The sequence below is a fragment of the Equus asinus genome, chromosome 11 (genome assembly GCF_041296235.1).
Source record: "Equus asinus isolate D_3611 breed Donkey chromosome 11, EquAss-T2T_v2, whole genome shotgun sequence".
NCBI classification, from domain to species: Eukaryota; Metazoa; Chordata; class Mammalia; order Perissodactyla; family Equidae; genus Equus; species Equus asinus.
This window is the reverse complement of record NC_091800.1, coordinates 16,515,993-16,537,635: the sequence shown is the minus strand read 5'-3', so window position 1 is coordinate 16,537,635 and position 21,643 is coordinate 16,515,993. Positions and strand designations below refer to the sequence as shown.

Genomic DNA, 21,643 nt, shown 5'->3' with positions numbered 1-21,643 from the left:
TTCTAACTATTATAATTAACCCCTGAGTTATAATTTCCTGGTAATCTGTTCTCACTCACCTGTGAGAAACTGCTCCCCAGGCACCGTGCTTATTTGTGAGAATGTTGAGGATCTTCTGTTTCAGCTGATTTGCTGTCACGTGATCTCGATGCTTGGCGGCACTGATAAGATGGTCACACATCTTCTCTTCCTCTCTCCTGTCAGCAGCATACTGGGCACACTGTGACTGGGAAGAAATACAGACAGTGCATAATGATTGACGTACAACTTCTACCCTGTGTAAGTGAGGAATGATATATAACCTTAAGTTAAAGGGTAATAATTCAATTTTTAAAACTCAGATAATGTAATCTTTTGAAAGTTTATTCTAAAGAATACATACAGTCATCTTTCTACATTTTTATATATAAAGTTTAAGTAAAATAATTTGGATAATGTTATATAAAGCAATTAATGACTTCTAAGATTCCTTCCAATTCTGAAATTCTTCCAATTCTCCAATTCTGAATTTTAATAAGTCCCCAATAATCATTTTAGAAAGAAAAATGGTATATTAAAATATAAATTTACTTATTATTTTAACCAATATAGTATGTATGTCACTCAAAATAAGAGTTATGTTCCTGATAATTATATATAGATCAAAAACTTGCCATTTAATTTACATTTTTCCATTTCATAAACAGCAATGTGGTGTAGAGGAAAAAAAGTAATAGTTTAGGAATTTAGACCTGGATTTTATTTCACACTTTATGAAAATTCTTTATTTTTCCGTCATACTCAGTTTTATATTTGTAAAGTGAGGAACTAAGACAAGGTTTTCTCTATGATCTCTCCTTACTCTAGAATTTAATGTGCTCAAAGGTTCTCATAACTACCATCTTATTTGTATCTTCTTTAATAATCAGTGGTCCTGTCAGCTATCTGTATTCATCCTCATTGGTATTAGCAACATAGCTAGTCAATCTCACTGTGTATCAAAGGGTTCAATATGAACAGGAGGATGAACATCTCTTCAATCATAAGTTAGATTTTTTTGTATAATAATTTTTGTATAGGGTGGATTGACTATAAATTTTAACATTACCAAGTATTTAATATGAGTCATATAACTAGGAACAAAAAAAGTCTCATACATATAAAAAATACATATAACTAGTTCACATTCATCATTTCTATGTGAAAATTTGTTTCACGGAAGGTATCTGAACATATCCCTCCCATCTATCTATTGATATAGACTATGACAACAAGGCATATCTTTCAGAGAAAGAACTCTGCGGTAATTTAAGAAGGATTAATTCATTTTCCAATTTATCTTTTTGTACAGGGAATCACCAATTAGTACAATGATCTGCCTCCATAATGAGGTTAATAATTCATTAGCTCATTGGAGAGTACAATTAAATTTTCATTTTTCTTCCTTAACAATTACAGTGGGTAACTAAAAAATCTTAACTGTGAAGTGCCCATCTCAAATTAAATATACTTTTTCTCTTAATTCCAGGCTTATAAGGGAGATAGAGAAATTCCTCAAAAAGTCCTAGTAAAATTTCATGACTTTTATAAAATCTTTGACAATTTACTAGTGATGTGTTTGGTAAACTACATATACATACACACACACACACACACATCGATGCACTTACCAATATAACTCTAACTTCAAAAGAAAAAATTCAAATATTTGGCTTAAAAAAACAACGTCCATTCATTACGTGAGTGATAATACTGTCAAAATTAGATCTACATTAGTATTTTATTTTATGGATGCATAATCTAAAAAGCACTGAGTCTTCACATCTTCTCCACAGCTTCTTATCACCCTTAGCCATGCATCTTCAATAGGAGTGGTCCCAACCCCAAGGGGGTGAAAACTGGTGTTGGGGTGTGGGAAACAACTGTACTCTTTTTATGTAGAAAGCACAGATGTCTATATAGTATACAAATAGATATGCAGCATATTAATAGTAATAAAATTTCATGGGGGGGAGGGCCATTAGGACAAAAACTGTCTAAAAAGATTCTTTAGGGGGAAATAATGAAAAAACGGTTGAGAAACACTGCCCTTAGCTTAAAATCATCTTGGTTAAATATGTGTTAAAGCTGGTAACTAATATCTAGCTGCTTGAAAATCTATTTCAAATACTTTCACATGACAAATATTCATCTGTTTATATCCCCTCACAGTATCTTGAGTTTCTTAGGGGAAATATGATTGACTCAAAACTGATCCTGCAGGGAACTGAGTTAATGTTCTAAATCTTATTTAATAACAGAAGTCCTAAGTTAATTGAATATTCTTATTTTGTTTAGAATTCTGACCTCTCTTATACCTAAATATATTCTTCAAAGAACAGATAACTCAATTTTTTCTCGTCATCCAGATTACAGCATGATACCCTGATAAATATCCAATGTTATTTATTGTTGAAGAGATACGAGACTTCACTTTGACAAATACTTAATTGTCAACGTACTTGGATCAAAGTTTAAAATATTTGGTATTATTTTCAAAATAAGGTTGTTGCAATCCTGTATGACAAGTGTGTGCTGTCTCATTCTGACAAATGAAGCCGAGGTTATGGGTATTAAAGCAACAACAGCTATTTTTCTGTCTCACGCTTTTCAGCTAGCTAGATCAGAGATCACTAGACCAGGACAGCAACTTGCATGACTAAGAGAGCTGGTTTGCTGAGATAAAAATCCCATCAAAACTGAAATCTTAGGCTCTGATTTCCAGCCACACAACACTGGTTCGCATGTTGCTTCAGGAGAATACATTGGTGGAATTTTATTTTGAAGGCCACTGATGGTCCAACCTAAGCCAAATATCAGGTCACCTAAATATTTCAAAACCAATTTTGTTTTGTAAATTGAATGAGCTGAAATATTGCTATATTTAAAATACTGAAATCAGGATATTTGTTGAATTGAGGCAATACAAATGAGGGCAAAAAGTTACTGACATGCCAGATATCTAAAAACAATATTTTAATTAAAAAACTATTAGTATGGAATATATAGTACTTCAAAATCCTTTAGTTTTTGCATATAATAAAGAAGTGATAATCTGTTCTTTACTCAAGGTACTTATGAGAATTTTTAAACTTATATTTCCATATATCTCTATAGATCCACATATATATCATATAAAGTAGTGCTTCAGTTGTCAATAAAATATCAATTATAAAAATAAAACAAGAACTAAAATGATCATTGGCTACTCTGAAGATGAATACGTTAATAAATAATAAATTATTGAATGCTTGGCAAAACTGTTTCTTCATATAACTGATTGTTATACCCATATCTAATCATGTGTAAACTCTGCTAGCTTAAAAATTACTAAAGTAATTGCATTATAAAATTTTATTTGCCTTTAAGAGAAAGTTAGAACAACTTCAGCCTATCACATAGTTGGGCACAGGGCAGGAGGGATCTCTTCAAATGAGGTGAAAACAAACTAGTGCTTGTGTTTGACACTTAATAAAGCTTTTAAAAACAGGAACTGAAATACCTTCAGTGAAATTTTCCCCTTAATAAAAAACCTTCTATATAAGGTTGCCATTGGGGATGGCTGACATAACAGAAAAGCAGAATTTAATCTGCTCCTAAAACTTACCTCAAACTCCGCATGTTTATGTACATCCTCAGCTCTCTGTCTGTTCAAAATAAACTCAGCTTCATTTGCGACACGAACTATATGGTCCTTCATAGCATGGCAGAGTAATCTAAAAAGAAAAATACCTTTGCCATTATTCTTCTTAACAGCTTTGGTTAACTAATATTTTTCAATAATCAAATTTCAGTATTGCAAATATTAATTACACAGAAATTTTAGATAAAGTTACATTATAAACTTAATGTAGTTTAAATTATAATTCAGTGACATTAGAAACATAGAAATATGCCATAAAACTGTTACAGCAATACCTCTGTTAAATACAGTGTGTCTTATGAACGGATCATTCAGTTAACTCAATAAAGTTAGTTATGCAATCAAAATCAAAGCCTTTTTTTTTTTTTGGAGGAAGATTAGCCCTGAGCTAACATCTGCCGCCAATCCTCCTCCTTTTGCCGAGGAAGACCTGCCCTGAGCTAACATCCGTGCCCGTCTTCCTCTACTTTATCTGTGGGACGCCTACCACAGCATGGCGTGCCAAGTGGTACCATGTCCGCACTCGGGATCCGAACCAGCGAACCCCAGGCCGCCGAAGCAGAACATGCGCACTTAACTGCTGCGCCACTGGGCCGGCCGAAAAATCAAAGACTTTTGACGAAGTGTTGTAAAAAGGTTAAAACAACAGAATTCACTATCTTAGAAGTAAATTTTCACACAAAAGCTGGATGACCATAGAATAGAAAATCTATAGACTCAATCTTTAATTAATACAGATGATAGGAGTAAATGACATCTAAAATTCATCTAAGTGCTAAGATTCTAAAATCTAAGATGGAACTACAGTGAAACAAAGTTTGAAAAATACAACCATGGGGCAAAAGTTTTTTAACAATAAAAGTTATTTATTTGAATATTCAAATTGTTTTTAAAAGTGTAATAAGATATACAATGAAAAGCCTGTCACTGCATCCCCTCTCAACCTGATTCTCACCCTCAACAGGCAGTGAGTGTTATGAGTTTCTGCCTAGGTTTTCAAAGACTTTAAAAATATACGTAAGAAAATACAAATATATTCTTTTTCCGCGCTTTCTTACATGAATATTAGTATAATAATATTCATATACTACACAGTCTTTTCTGTACCTAGCTTCTCTCACTTAGCAATACTATCTTGGAGATCTTTTCATATCTATACACAGGGAGCTTCTTCATGCTTCTTTTATGGCATGGGGCAGAGGTTACTTCCAAAGATGGCTGTTACAGTATCTCCCATCCCACATGCTCTTTTGCAGTATGATATTGTCATTGTTCCATCAAAAAGAGGAGTCTTTGTCCACTCCCCTTAGATCTGCCTGGTGACTTCCTGTGACCAACAGAATACAGCAAAAATGATGCTATGCGACTTTTGAGGCTAGGACATAAGACGACTTGCATCTTTTGCCCTTCTTTCTTGGAAGTCTCTCTTCTAGAATCTGCTGCAATACTGAGAGAAGCTCACACCAGGTGGAGATCCTCAAGGAGGAGAATGGAGGTGCTCAGGCTCCCAGGCCTAGATGAGCCAACCCAAAAGCCAGCCTCCCAGGTAACTAACTGCAGCCCCAGATAACTCCACATGCAAAGGAACAAAGAACAGCTTAGCTGAGCCCCATCAATGAGCATCATGAGAAAGAAAAAAGAAAAGCTGTCGGTTTAAGGCACATGATGATAATGACGATGAAGATGATATTGATCAAAACAAATTGACCAAACCATTTATTGAGAGCTAGGTATAAATAGGTATAAATAGGTAGTTTATACATAATACTTAATTCTCACAACAATTCCCAGAGATATATAAGATTATTTTCATTTTAAAACATAAGAAAGCAAGCCTCAAAAATTTAAGTTCCTTGCCCCAGATCATAATTTTTAAAATAATTCTCATAATTTTATATTTTACATTGCATCTTCATTAACCAATATTTTTTAAAGTAAAACCTTTTAGTTATGTTTACTACTGCCATCCTCCTCTGTGGACATTCTAACATTAATTCTTTTTGTTTGTTAATTAAAAACAATGATTAGGCATTTTCAAATCTTTTAAAACATTTTCTTTTGCAATAAGTATTTACTGTGTTAAAAAAATAAAAGGATATTTGAAGTTAACTCTAAGTCCTTCTGGGTTTTTTCTTAAAGGGCAAACTTGTAAGTAATTTCAGTTCCTTCACTCATGGCTTTCTAAATTCAGTGCTAATACTCATATTCCTTTGTTACACAGTTTTTTCTCCCTAGATTTTTAACAAGTGCTATTTTCAGGATTGCTGTTCTCATTTTCACTGCTCATTAATGAAACGAATCATGATTTTTATTTCTTCCTCAAGTTGTCATAAATTTCAATCAGAACGGGATAGATTTAACCTCATTATAACTTTTGTATTTACTAAATACTAACTCATAGTAATTCCTCCCAAATCCTTCACTACATTCTGTCTACCCATGACAAATTCATCTTCCTCACTGATAAACACGTATAAGCAAAAGAAAAAAATATTACGTATCCTGATATTTCTAAATTATTGCTTAAATATAGTTTTTAAAAACTATATATGTCTTTGAAGTGAGTCTGACTGTATTGAATTTACTTTTTTCTAATGTATTAAGGTTGAATTACATAGTGCAGTAGTCCCCCCTAATCTGTGGTTTTGCTTACCACGGTTTCAGCTACCCACAGTCAACTGAATTTCAAAAATATTAAATGGAAAATTCCAGAAATAAACAATTCCTAAGTTTTAAATTGCACATCATTCTGAGAAGCATGATGAAATCTCACCCAGCCCTGGTGCAGCCAGCCAGGGACGTGAATCATCCCTTTGTCCGGGGATCCATGCTGTAAACACTATCCACCCAGTAGTCACTTAGTAGCCATCTCAGTTATCAGATCGACTGCAGTGGTATTGCAGTGTTTGTGTTCAAGTGACCCTTATTTTACTTAATAATGACCCCAAAGTGGAAGAGTAGTGATGCTGGCAATTCGGATATGCCAAAGAGTAGTTGTAAAGTGCTTCCCTTAAGTGAAAAGGTAGAAAGTTCTCCACTTACGGAAAGAAAAAAAAGAGTATGCTGAAGTTGCTAAGATATATCGTACTTTTTATTATAGTATATTGTTATAATTATTCTATTTCATTATTAGTTGTTAATCTTGTACTGTGCCTAATTTATAAACTAAACCTTATTGTAGGTATGTATGTATAGGAAAAAATATAGTATATATAGGATCCAGTACTATCCTCAGTTTCAGGCATTTTCAGTTGGGGGTCTTGGTACATATTCTCCATGGATAAGGCAGGACTACTGTACTAAGTTTTAAAATCTTTTCACCAAATTGTTCGCAATATCTGTGCGGCATCTTTCACAAAAATTAACAGGTAAATGGTATCTTTATTTCAAGGCAGTAATGTAAATTCTGAGCAGCACTGAATTCAAGATAGTTCTCAATAGAAATCTTTCCAAAATCCATGTCTGGTCTGACATAGATATAGTTATTCCATGATGAGATTCCATGACGAGTGAAATAACGACTCCCTGTTGGATCAGCAGGAACTTCCTGACAGTATGACAGAGGCACTGCTAAAATCTTGCCCTGCAGCAGGATAGGTAGAAACATCAACTGAACACATGCAGCAGTAATCTCTACCCACTTAAGAGGGACACAGGCACATTCCAATGGGAATGTTGTCTAGCTTTCAGCACAAAAGGTAACGACAACACAAGTTATTAAAGGATACAAAGGTTAGGGGAATCTGTTAGAAACCATAATACTTGGAAAAACAGGCTCAAACTCCTCTATGAATAATGTTGGAGGGCAAACAGTGATATGGATAGTCTTAATCTCAATCACTGAGGAAGCTGGAAAAATAAAAGAAGTTAAAGACTATAACCAACTCTAAGTATTAACTTTTGATGGAATTATTGGCCTCTATTTTATATATCGGAGGCTTCAAAGGAGAAAAGAGATGTGAGATATTGGTCTTCAGTTCAATCTCTTTGCCTAGTACATGAAGGCTGGAGAAAGCCAAGAAGAAATCTAATATGCACAGATCAGTGCAGATTACAAAATTTAAACAGATTGACAAAAGACAGAGGGAAGGGAGAGACTCAGGGTCTGGCTGGTTAATAGTTATTACTCCCAGGAGCAAAACAGTGGGCTGGCAAAGCAAAGAGGTATGGTGGCAGAGAAGTGGGTGGGTTGGGGAAGACTCTTGCATCAGAAACAATGTTATCAATTATCTGTCTTTCTGTCTCTGACACTTATGAGTTACATATCAACTAAGGTATGCTGTTTTATTTGCATGCAGAGAAGGCATCTTCTTGTCTGACTCTTATTCTCATTACAGGTGTGGAAAACCATTCACCACAGTAGCTCACAATTCCCAGACCTTTTTGGAATGTAAAATTGCTAAATCTAAGATTCCTTTAGAATCTTCAGTTCTACCTCACTTCAGTAAATCACTCTACTGGCCATAATTGGCTTCGCTTCTTAAATCTTTAAGCCCCAATAATCTACTCTCTGGTTACAAGCTCCTACCTTACTGTTCTCTCTCCCCTTCACTCATCTCTCCCTTGGCCTCAGGCAAAAATAAACTCTTGACTTCCTTTAACTTCCACTTCTTCAATCTCGCTCTTTCCTTAGTCCTTCTTTCACTGCCCAGTTTCACCTCCTTTCTCATCAAGCTTGGATCCCAGGATTCCACATTTTAACCATTCTCTTGCCAGTACCTTCACTAAATTCCTGATCTACCCACTGCCTCTGCTCAGAAAATAGTTAACCCTAGATTATGACACTGGTGTCCCTCTTCAGTTCTACATGTGGGCTACTGAGGAAACTCACAAAGCCAAATTTCACTAAAGAGGAACTTTGTATTTCTTTTTCACAGCCTATTTGTTTTACTCAGGTTTGAGAGACTGCGGAAATGTCTTTACTGTCCTAACCTCAATCGCTTAAAATTTTTATTTAAAAAAATCTAATAATATATTTATTTGGGCCTATATTTGTATTTATTTGAATATGTATTTAGTGTAAATATACATCAAAATAAATGCACATGCACACACATACATATCCATCGATATCGTGTATACACATACATACATATGTATATCAACCACTCTGCTGTGCCAGCATCCTCTTGCTTCTGTAACACTGTTTTATCTCGTTTATGTATCTACGCCACAACGTGTTCAGATTTGCATTTCTATGAGTTTTATAAATAAAGCTGCAGGTTTTCTTGTTCTTTTCAGATTAAGAAAATCTTCTATTCCTAGTTTGCTACGAAAATTTTTTTAAAATCAACATTGTTGAATTTTATTTGATGTGTCTGCACCTACTGAGATACTCAGAAATGATTTTCACCTTTAATATGATAAATGAAAGACATTTATAGGAATTTTTAAATGATGAACAACTTTTGAGCTCCTGGGATAACTTTCCCTCATCTCCCTCCCACAACCCACACCCCACAGCCCTAGAATGTATCTATACACGGCTGGATTGGGTTCCGTTAGTATTTTAATGAGGATTTACATATGCACATTCATAACTGAGACTGGCCTGCGATTTTCGTTTCTCCCATACATCTTGCTTGCTTGTGTAGTCAAGATTATAGAGGCCTCAAAGAATGAGTGGACAGCATTCCCTCGGTTTCTCTTCTCTAGGAGTTGGTATAGGGTCGGAATGGTGTTTTACTTGAACGTTTGGTAGAATATACCTCTAAACAAATTCTATAAGAAGAATTTTCACTGATTAAATTTCTTTCATACTTAAAGGAAAATTTAGGATTTTTTTTTTCTTATTCAGTTTTGGGAAGTTATATATTTTCTAGGAATTTTCCCACTTACCTTAAATTTTTAATTTTAATGGTAAAGCATTTGATAACACTCTCATTATCTTTTCTAATTTTATCTATAATTATGTCCCCTTTTTATTCCTTATGTTAATTGTTCGTGTTTTTCTATTTGGTTCTTGATCAATCTTGGTAGAGTTTGCCTTTATTATTCCTTTTTCTTTTTTGGTGAGGAAGATTTGCCCTGAGTTAACATCCATTGGCAATCTTCCTCTTTTTTTTTTTTTGCTGGAGGAAGAATGGCCCTGAGCTAACATCTGTGCCAGTCTTCCTCTATTTTGTATGTGGAATGCTGCCACAGTAGGTCCGTGCCTGGGATCTGAACTCGTGAACCCAGGCCGCTGAAGCAGACAGAGCCTGGGGAAGTTTAACCACTCAGCCTCTATTTGTTTTTTTTTTAAAGAATAAACTTCTGTCTTGTTAATCCTCTCTATTGTATCTTATTTTTCTATCTCATTGATTTCTGTTCTGGTCTTTATTATCAGCTTCCTTCTACTTTGTGAAGGCTTACTCTGTTATTTCCTAACTTGGACATTCTTCTTCTAGTTGGGGAGATTTAAGCTCACTAATTTTAGGCTTTCTCTTAATGTAAGCTCCACTTTCCTCGCATTACACACGTTTTGATATTTAGCATATCCAATATTGTTTAGTTCCAAATACTTTTTCTCTTGATTTTTCTTTAAAATATAAGCTACATGGATACTTAAAATCTTTCCATAATTATGAGGATATTTTAATATAATTTTTTCTTGTCCTTGTCTTCAAATGTAAATGTATAGTGGCCAGATAGCATGGTAACACTAATTTTTAAATTTGATGAGACTTGTGTTATGATCTGGTTATGTGGTCAGATTCTATAAATGTTCCATGTTTGTTTGAAAATAAGAAGTGTTCTCTAGGGTTGGGTGCAAAATTCTATATATGTCCATAAAATCAAGCTTACAAATTATGTTACTCAAATCCTGGATATCTTTACTGAATTTCTTGTCTGCTGGATATTTTGATAATTGAGATACAAGGGTTGGAGTGTTGAAATCTTCCATAAAGATGGCAGATTTGTCATTTGCTCCCTGATGTTCCACTGATTTTTGCTTTTCATATTTTGAAGCTATTTTGTTTGAAACATACACGTTTAGAACGATAGTATCATACTGGTGAACTCAAGTTTTTCTAACTATACGACCTAGTTCATCCCTAAAAGTGATTTTTGCCTTGAAATCTATTTGTTTTCACATTAACATATTTATGTCACCTTTCTTTTGGTTACTGTCCAGTATACATTTTTCTATCCTTTTACTTTCAACATTCCTTAGGCTTTAGGTATGCTTTTAGTAAATATAATATTAAATCCAACTCACAAATTCTGTTTTTAACTGGAAATTATAGTCCATTTCCATCGTTTAAGGCTATTGATATATAATGTACTTATTTCTAATCTAATACTCGTTTATTTCTGTTAGTCTATGTTTTTGTTTTTTTCTTTGAGGAGGGCATAGAGGCTTTGCTTTGTTTTGTTTTATTCCCTTTTTTTAATTCTTCATTACTTGGAAATGTATTTACTCTATTCTTTTCATTTCCATGCTTGGGATTTTAACAGGTACAGCTAACTTAACGAAGTATAAAGTCAAATAATAGAACTCTCTCCCACAACAATATGACCTAATGATCCTCTTTTGACTTACATGCTACTGTCCAATTCAAACTCACCTGTTACACATCAGTACCACTTTATAAAGACTACGTCTATTGAGATGTACCTATATGTCTACCAACTTATTTTCACACTTTTTTTCTTGTATCTCTCTGTCCTTCTAAGATTATTTTCTTTTATCCTGACATGTACACATTGTAAGTTTCTTAGTTGCTGTTCTCTAAGTGGTAAACTCTCTTAGGATTTTGATTTCTCTAAACATTCTTTTCACCTTAATTTTTTTAACAGCATCTTTTATTGAGATATACTTCACATAACAAAATAGTTACCATTTTAAAATGATGCTTTTGTGGTTTTAAGTACATTCGCTATGTTGTACAACCATTACTACTGTCTAATTCTAGAATATTTCCAACATCCCTGAAAAATCTCCATACCTATTAGCAGTTAGTCTCAATTTTCGCTTCCTCCTTCCCTCTGCTCCCTGGTAACTGCTAATTTACTTTATTTCTATCTGGATTTGCCTATTCTGGACATTTCATATAAATGGAATCATAACATACGTAGCCTTTTGTGTCTGGCATGTTTCACTCAGCATAACATTTTTCAGGTTCATCTATGTGTTGAATGTATCAGTACTTCATGTTTATGACAAAATAATATTCCATTGCATGTTTATACTATATTTTGTTTATCCATTCATCAGCTGATGGACATCTGAGCTGTTTCCACTTTTTGGCTACTATGAATAATACTCTTAGGAACTTTTGAATACAAGTTTTTGTGTGGACATATGTTTTCAATTCTTTTAGATAGATACCTAAAAGTGGAATTGCTGGGTCATATGGTAATTCTATGTTTAACTTGTTGAGAAATAGCTAAACTGTTTTCCACAGTGGCTGTACCATTTTACATTCCCACCAATAGTATGTGAGGGTTCCAACTTCTGCACATCCATGCCAAAACTTTTTATTGTTCCTTCTAAAAATTATATCCCTTCCAGTAAATGTGAAGTGGTATCTCATTGTAGTTTTGATTTGCATTTCCCTAATGACTAATGATGTATCTTTCATGTGCTCATTGGTCATTTGTATATCTTCTTTCGAGAAATGTCTATTCAAATTGGGTTGTCATTTTATTGTTGAGTTGTAAGAGTTCTTTCCATATTCTGGATACTAGACGCTTATCAGACACATGATTTACAAGTGCTTTCCTCAATTCCATGGGTTGTCTTTTCACTTTCTTGATAATGTCCTTTGATGCACAAAAACTTCAAATTTTGATGACGATCAATTTATCTTTTTGCTTGTACTTTTGGTATCATATACAAAAAAACACTGCCTAACCCAAGGCCATGTAGATTTTCACCTGTTTCCTTCTAAGATTTTACCTCCTCCATGTGTCTTTCGTGCATTTTGAGTTAATTTTTTTTTTTAAAGATTTTATTTTTTCCTTTTTTATCCCCGAAGCCCCCCGGTACATAGTTGTATATTCTTCATTGTGCGTCCTTCTAGTTGTGGCATGTGGGACGCCGCCTCAGCGTGATTTGATGAGCAGTGCCATGTCCGCGCCCAGGATTCGAACCAACGAAACACTGGGTTGCTGGCAGCGGAGCGCGCGGACTAAACCACTCGGCCACGGGGCCAGCCCCTATTTTGAGTTAATTTTTACATACAGTGTGAGGTAGGGGTATAGATTCATTCTTTTGCATGTTGATATTCAGTTATTCTAGCACTATTTGTTGAAAAGACTGTCCTCTTCCCATTGAATTGGTTTTGTTACTCTTGTTAAAAATCAATTGACCATAAATGTATGGGTTTATTTCTGGACTCTTAATTCTATTAAATTGGTCTATAAGTCTATTTACTTCAGTACCACACTGTTCTGATGATTGTAGCTTTGTAGTAAGTTTTAAAATCAGAAAGTGTGAGTCTATCCACCTTATTCTTCTTTCTCGAGACTGTTTTGGCTATTCTGTGTCCTTTGCAAATTTCATATGAATTTTAGGATTAGCTTGTCCATTTTTGACAAAAAGACAACTGAAATTTTGATTGGGATTTCATAGGATCTAGAGATAAATTTGGGAGTACTGTCATCTTAAAATTAAATTTTCTAATCCATTAACATGGGAGATCTTTCTAGTTATTTGTAGCTTCTTTAATTTCTTTAAAAACTGTTTTGTAGTTTTAAGTGTACAAGTCTTGAACTTCTTTGGTTAAATTTATTCGTTAGAATCTTATGTTTTAAAAAATAGTAATTGTAGTAAAATAACATAAAACAAAATTTACCATCTTAATCATTTCTAAGTGTACAGTTCAGTGGCATTAAGTACATTCACATTGTTTTGCTATCATCATCGTCATTCATCCACCCATCCATCCCTCCATCCATCAATCATCTTGCAAAATGGAAATTCTGTACCTATTAAACAGTAACTTCCCATTATCCCGCCCTCTACCAATCACTTCTCTACTTTCTGTCTCAAGTTTGACTACTCTAGGTAGCTCATACAACAGGAATCCTAACAGTATTTGTCCTTTTATGACCAGCTTATTTCATTTAGCATAATATCCTCAAAGTTCATCCACATTGTAGAACGTGCCAAAATTTCCTTTCTTTTTAAGACTGAGTAATATTCCATTGTATGTATACACCACATTATGTTTATCCATTCATCTGTGAATGAACACTTGGTTTGCTTCAACCTTTTGGCTCTTGGAAATAATGCAGCTAAGAACATAGTTATACAAATATCTCTTTGAGTTCCTGCTTTTAGTTCTTTTTGGTATGTACATAACCAGAAATCAACCTGCTGGAGGAACTACCATACTGTTTTCCATAATGGCTGCACTACTTTAGATTCCTACCAACAGTACACAAGGGTTCCAATTTCTCCACATCTTCATGAACACTTGCTATTTTCTATTTTACTTTTTGTTTTTGATAGTACCCATCCTAATGGATGTAAGGTGGTATCTCATTGTGGTTTTGATTTGAATCTCCATAATGATTAAGGATGTTCAGTATCTTTTCATGAAGTTATTAATATCTTATTCTTTTTGTTGCTATTTTAAATGGAAAGGTTTGTGTGTGTGTGTGTGTAAGGAAGATTGGCCCTGACCTAACATCTGTGCCAATCTTCCTCTATTTTATGTGGGATGCTGCCACAGCATGGCTTGACAAGCGGTGCTAGGTCCGTGTCCAGGATCTGTACCTGTGAACCCCAGGCCTCTGAAGCAGAGTGTGCGAACTTAACTACTTAGCCATGGGGCCAGCCCCTCAGGTTAGATTCTTTACTTAATTTCTGGCCAAAGGTTTAACAGCATTGCTGCTTTAGGCATATGCCCCCAGGGCATTCTCCTTGAGGCACCAAGTTATAGGATGGAATGGCAGCCCTGGAGAACTCCTAAACCATTTATAAGACCCATATTATTACTCTAGTACGATGTGAATGTTCTGCAGCAGAAGGTAACCTCAGGTCCCTGAATAACCCATACAACTTTAGTAAAAGTCCCTATTCAATTTTCAATCCATTGAAATGTGACTTTAAGATCATACTATACTAAATTAATCACCTAGTTTAGTCAACTTTACCTCCTTAAAATATGTTTACTCTGTTTATTCATTTCACTAACATTGACTTAAATTAGGCCTTAATCATCTCGCATCTGGATTTCTACAGCCCCTGAAATTTTCTGCCTCCCCCAAATCTTCCATCCTTCCAATACATTTTTCACTTTGTCATTAGTGTTATTTATACTTAAATTTCTTCAATGGTTACCTATGATAGACAAGATAATAGTCAAACTTACTATACACAGATGTCTGTCTACTTCTCCAACCTTATCTGCAGCCATTTTAACATACTTATTCTATGTTCTAGAAAAACTTTTGCAGTTCCTTTAATGAGTCATGCTATTTCAGAACCTTTATATGTGCAATTTCTTCTTCCTGTAACCCCTGCCACGCCCTCCTCCCAAGAGCGCTAACAGACCTTCTCCCAACTTCTCAAATGTTCTGGGCATTATAATATTTATCACATTGTTTTATGATTTTTTTCTTTCTTTCTTTTCTTCTTAACAACTCTCTTCCCAACTATGAAGTTCATTAAATAAGGTACAATGCCTATTCATCTCTGTATCCAACATGATTTGCATGGTACCTGTTACGAAGTATGGACTCATAAATATTACATGGCTAAATGGATAAACGTCTGAATGAATACACGAGTATGTTACAGGGGAAGGAGCAGAAAAGAAGAAATAGATTTTAACGGTAAGCTAGTTTCTTAACACTATACAATTTTATGATACATTTAGCACACAGAAAATGAGGTTAATAAATATCAGACAATTTAGGAATATCCATTACAGAACACTTTCCTTCTCACAGTATCTATAAAACAAGTGAATGAAGTGGTCTTCATCTTCTAATGTAAGTTTATTTTTCAGAGGAAATAGAAGAAGAAAACAATTTGCTCAATCCTGTTCATTGCTCTTCTAAAACAGAGTTGTTATGGATATAGGAAAGAAGATGTCAGGAAGCAAAATAAACTACTCTATTCCAAATGGAATAGTTATAAGGAAGGCAAGTTCTGATGTTCTAAGGAAGTATCCAATATTATGCAGTTTCTTATAATTTAAATTGCTTGGCTTTGACCTGAGACTCTGAGATCCTGAATATTAAATATAAATAATTCCTGTAATTTGATAAAATAAAAAAAAATCAATCGAAAAGGCAATATGAGAGGTCAGAAAAATGAGTCTTCCATCATTTATAGATGAATGAGAGGACAAAAGGCAGAACTAGCTTGCATTTAAGTTTTGCCTTTTATTAGCATTATGAACTCGGACAAATAATTTTCCGTGTGTCTGAGTTTCAGGTTCCTGATTAGGAAATGGAGCTGCACTGTTCCAGATATCCCATAAACTGCAGGAAAGAGTGCATACCCACACTGTAAGGTTAGATTTTAAGATCCTAATTTATTTAGTCAAGAAGACAGACTCCGATGGGAAGTGAAATAGCCACACGGTGCAACAGCAGATGTAACACCTCACTGTCACTTCCTCTGGACCTAAAACCTCAAAAAAGGCAGGCATAGAGTTTCTGGTGACATTGCAAGGTAGAATCTGGCTGGATTGGAGCATCTTAATTTCTTCCAGTACTCTAGACCTTTAACAGACTATTAAAAAATCTGGAAAAATAATTACCATTTTTAAAAGATGTTTAAATTTTTAATTTTTTTATTTTGGAGAATGTTTACGAGCTTTGTGCTCTACTAGCTCATGAACCAATTCAACGTTAATAAATCTTCACTCAATAAAAAGAGCTGAATACATGCCTTGTTGCCCTGAGAAGTGTATCTCTGACCCTCACTTTCCTGCATTCCCCAAAAGTACATTTTTTTAAGGAGGGAAAACACTTACCCCATATGGTTATGAGAAACAAGTAAGAGAATATTTGTAAAGTTTTTGATACATACTAAGCACCCAAAAATAGCAGTTCAGATTTCTAAAAGGTCGACACTGATACACTGGTTATCTTTATACTCATTAGAAGGAAGAACAAGAGATGACAGATCTTAATATTTAACTGTGGAGCTCCATCCATATCAAGCTGTGCACTTCTGCATGTTCATAATTTAGATTTGTAATTTGGCATATAAGTTTGAAATATACTACTAATCAAACTCTCTTTTTGAGCATGACCCCATTTACTCAATTTCGTGAGCTGTAAAATACAAAAATTAGAAAACTGAGGCATAGTGGTGGTCCATATAGAAGGCTTTTCTGAGTCTTTCTATTGGTGCAGAAGAAGGAAAGGTGGGAAAATAGACAGCAGAGACTTAAAAATCTCTCTCTCTATATAGCTATTAGGAAAAAAATTACATAGGAAAACAAGTTATTCTCATAAAATACTAAATATTTCCCAGAGGATAAAATCTATCATTATTCACACCTTTGGGTCAACTGATTATATGAAAATCTATTATATAAAAATATATAAAAGCAGAATGTTATATTATCTACCATGAACCTAAATAGTCATTACACTTCTTAGAGCAGCATGGAAAACAATGACTTAGTTTATGATCCTATTTATGCTGCCAGTTATGGGTAAGGATGGTGATAATTTTACATGGCTGGTAAAATGACTAAATTAAGCATAATAGTTCTCAAATTTTGATGTACATTAAAGATCCTGACGACTTGCAGACCATATTAAAAATGGTGATATCCAAGTTCCACCCAGGGATTCTGACTCCGTATGTCTGATGTGAGACCCTAGTATCTCCATGTATAATAAGTATCCCTCATGATAGTGATGTACATCGCAATTTAAGGACCAGTGAGTTAATGCTGTGTGAATGATGGTAAAGTCTAGATCTGATTTCTCAGCTAGCTTCATTCAGTTGCATAGTCACAAAATCTACCCCTGAGGTTAACTAGCGCAGAGAAACTATTATTACAAAGATTGTAAAGAGAACGCACTTATCCAACATTGTTAGGTTAGGGTCACTTCTTAAGATGAGTCTCCAAGTATTCTAATACTAGTTCAGTCACCATATGTAAGGAAGTTAAGTCTCTTCTGTTTTATGGGTGCAGACAGAGGGAGGTACTCTCAACTTGTTCATAGGCCAGAAAGGTCCATTTATATTAAATCTCCTACTTTTCTCCTTTCCAATCTCTTCAGTGACCAAGGTTGGTTACCTATTTACTCTTTTTCTATGTAAAACTAGTCTCAATAAGTTAATGTCCTTATGGAGGATTTAAATAATTTAATATAGTTAATATAATCCTATTTAATATAGTTTAATGTAATCCTATAGTTTAATATGGATTTAGAAAACATTGCTCTCAGAATAGGACATGTTAAGGTTTCTTTGAGACACAAACTGGATACCATCTAAGAACAGTGGCTTTCAAACTGTGCCCCAAAGTAAAATATGAGAGATATATTTTATATCATAAACCTACAAACCTACACAACAAACATTTCAGCAAACAGTATTTACTTGAACAGGCAATGTACCCAATTATTTTGTCCATTATTTACTATTTCATACTTTTGAAAGTGCTGATAGCAACCCATTAAATTGATTTCATGTCCTGTTAAAGGTTAAGACAATAGTTTTGAAAATACTGGTCAGACGACTTCCTCCTTCTATAGTTCAACCTGGACCAAATAATCAAGCTCCTGGCTTAAATTCTGGGATTCCAAGTAAACAGCTCAAAGATATAACAACCAGGAGAAGAGTAGGCAGTGCTAACAGTTATAACAAAGTCTGAGAAGTGATGGGATAGGGGTTCTGAGTTAAGAAAAACTGAATCAAGATCAGAGATGTGGCAGTAACTAAAGCGAAGAAGGCTCGTTTCAATCCATTTTATTTGCCCCCTAATAATAGGAGTGGAGAAACATGGATTAATGGTGTGAAAGGAAAATTTTGGAGGAAAATGTAGAAGCAAATAAGGCCTAACAGCACGAGTAGCCACAGTATAACAGAACGACGCTGGGAAGAAATGCGCCTGCTACGACAGCCTCTGGTTAATTCCCAAGCTCTTCTGTGCTCTCTCAACTGGATGGCTCCTTTTCCAAGGGAACGGGGTTGCCAAAGTGTCTTGCAAACACTATGAATGCAAGTCCCAATAAGAGCTTTTCCCTTAGTTAACAATATAATTCCTTATTGCTGAATCTATCACTATAAATTCTAAGAACTAGAGAATAAATAATGCAATATGAAATTCATTTCTTTTGGAAAAGAAGAGAGAGAAGAAATAACGTTAACACTTTTATTTTCGCTGTTTTGACTGATAAGTAGCATGATGCCCTAGGAAGCTTCTGAATAGGTCATTATTACCAGCCTATCCTACTACTTGTGTGTGCCTTAGTGTTTTGCATAAAATGTGCTATAGGCAATTGGAGTAAGTGACATTATCATGTTAAGAATGCAAAAGGCCTACCAGTGCCCCTGAACAGGATATGTAATCTACTCTAGTTTCCTCAACATTCTTTGTCCATAGCCTTCAAAACCCAGCTCAAATGCCACTTAAATAATAATAAAAGCAAAGGCTTATTTCTTGAGTCCTTACTGTGTGACAGGAACATTGAGAACTGATTACTTATCAGACTAAGAGTATTATAGGTATCTTTCCATTTGATTCTTACCTCATTTGATATCTTATTAGATAAGCACAAGTAGCCCCACTATACATATGAAGAAACTAAAGGTTAGAGAGATTAAGTAACTTGCCCAAAGTCACACAAATAGGCAACTGTGTTTGACTTAATTGGGAAATGTAATCAGTTTGATATGCCTTCTAACGGTGCATTAGAGTGAGAAAAGGCAAGGGATGTAGAGTTAGGCATTCATTCACTCAACAATAATTTATCGAGGGTCTTCTTCGTGGTAATAAATGACAATGAAATGTAAGTATGACATACTTTAGGAGGAAATGGAGGGTGCCTAGTTCAGTGTGTGTGTGGTGGAGGGGGAGGGGGGCGGTAAGGAGGCCCAGGTAAGCAAAGGCCTTGCAGGTCATGTTACAGAACTTTATAAGTAATGAAGCACTACTGTAGTTTTGTTTTTTCTTTTAAGTCAGGTTTATTCAGGTATAATTGACATAAAGTTAACCCTTTTTAAATGCACAGTTTGATGAGTTTTGACAAACATATGTTTTAGGTAGTCACCATGGTAATCAAAAACCTTTTCATCACCCAAAAATGTTCCTTTGTGCCTTTTTCCTGACATCCACAGCAACCAGTGAATTGTTTTCTGTCCTATAATTTTGTCTTTTCCATAATGTCACAGCAATGGAATCAGATAGCATGTCTTCACTGTCTGGCTTCTTTAGCTTCACACAGTACTTTTAAGTGGCACATCTGTTGTGTGTGTCAGTAGCTCACACCTTTTTACTGCTGAGTAGTATCTGATATAATGATATATCATAATTAGTTTATCCATTTACTATTGATGGACATTCGAGTTATTTCCAGTCTTTGGCTCTTACGAATAAAGTTGCTACGAACATTCACATACAGGTCTTAATTTGGACCTATATATTCATTTTTCTTGGAAAAACATCTAGGCTTAGAATTGTTGAGTCAAACAATAAGTGTATGTTTAACCTTGTAAGATGCTAACAAACTGCTTTGCAAGTGGATGTGCCATTTTGCATTCCCACCAGCAAGGTACAACTAGTGATGCACAATGCTATCTCACTGTGGTTTAAAACTGAATTTCCCAAATAAATAATAATGTGCAACATCTGTTCCTGTGCTGATTGGCCACTTGTATACCTTCTTAGGTGTAGTGTCTCTTCAAGTCATTTGCCCAATCTGTATTGGGTAGCTTGTCTTTTTATTATGGAGTTATAAAATCTTCTCTCTTCCCTTCCACTGATCTATTCGTCTGTCTCTACACCAATCCTCCATCCGTGTTCTTTTTCAATTTGTTTTGGCTATTCTAGGTCCATAGTATTTTCAAAGAAATTTAAACATCAGCTACCAAATTTAAAATTTGGTATTTTTTAAATAAAATTGAAAAATTTAAAATTTAAAAATTTCTACCAAAAAAAAAAAATAAGCCTGCTGGAATTTTGATTAGGGTTAGGTCTACAGATAGTTTGGGGAGAAGTAATAGCTTTACTCTGTTGAGTCTTCTGATGCATGAACACAATATATTCCGGCATTTTAAAATTTATTTAAAAAATTTTCCCAGAAATATTTTGTAGTTTTTATTATACAGGTTTTTCACATATTTTATTAAGTACATCCCTAAGTATTTCATGTTTTTAATACCATTATAATGGGTTCATTTTTAATTTAAATTTCCAATATTTCACATTTATTATAAATGTTATTATAATTGATCTTTGAATACTGATCTTATATCCTGCGGCTTTGCTAAATTCACTTATTAGTTCTAGTACAGTACTTTTGCTCAGACATCTTAGCGTTTTCTACTTGACTAATTGAACTGGCTAAGACCTCTAGCCCAACACTGAATACAGGTGGTGAGTGAGAACATCCTAGCCTTGTTTTTGATCTAGGGGGAAAGCATTTAGTCTTTCACCATTAAGAAAGATGTTCGCTATATGCTTTTTGAAGACACCATTTATCACATAGGGGGAGTTAGATTTCTAGTTTACTGAGAGTTTTTATTATGAAAAAATGTTGAATTTTTCAAATGTTTTTCCTACATCTATTAAAATATCCATATATATATTTTTCTTTTTTAGTCTGTTGATATGGTACATTACGTTGATGGATATTTTTGAGTATTAAACCAACTTTGCATTCTTGGGATAAACACCTCTTACTCATGATGTAATTTTTTTCATATATTGCTGGACTTGCTTTGCCAAATTTTATTAAGGATACCGCACCTATGTTTATAGTGAATACTGGTCCACAGTTTCATTTCTGTAATGTCTATCATGTTGTTACCAGGGTGATGAGGTCTCATAAAATGAACTGTAAAGTGTTATC

The 21,643-nt window shown here is 34.4% G+C and overlaps 1 protein-coding gene across 9 annotated transcripts in view; it reads right to left on the bottom strand.

Annotated features, from left to right (window-relative positions):
- NBEA (neurobeachin) overlaps positions 1-21,643 on the bottom strand; it is a 680,233-nt gene that overhangs the window by 288,907 nt on the left and 369,683 nt on the right. For all 9 annotated transcript variants that reach the window (XM_070520525.1, XM_070520517.1, XM_070520519.1 and 6 more), the window contains 2 exons: positions 3,626-3,734; positions 60-226 (listed from right to left, as the gene is read on the bottom strand). In XM_070520525.1, the coding sequence (XP_070376626.1) occupies positions 60-226; positions 3,626-3,734 (276 nt within the window). The remainder of the gene's footprint in view (positions 1-59; positions 227-3,625; positions 3,735-21,643) is intronic.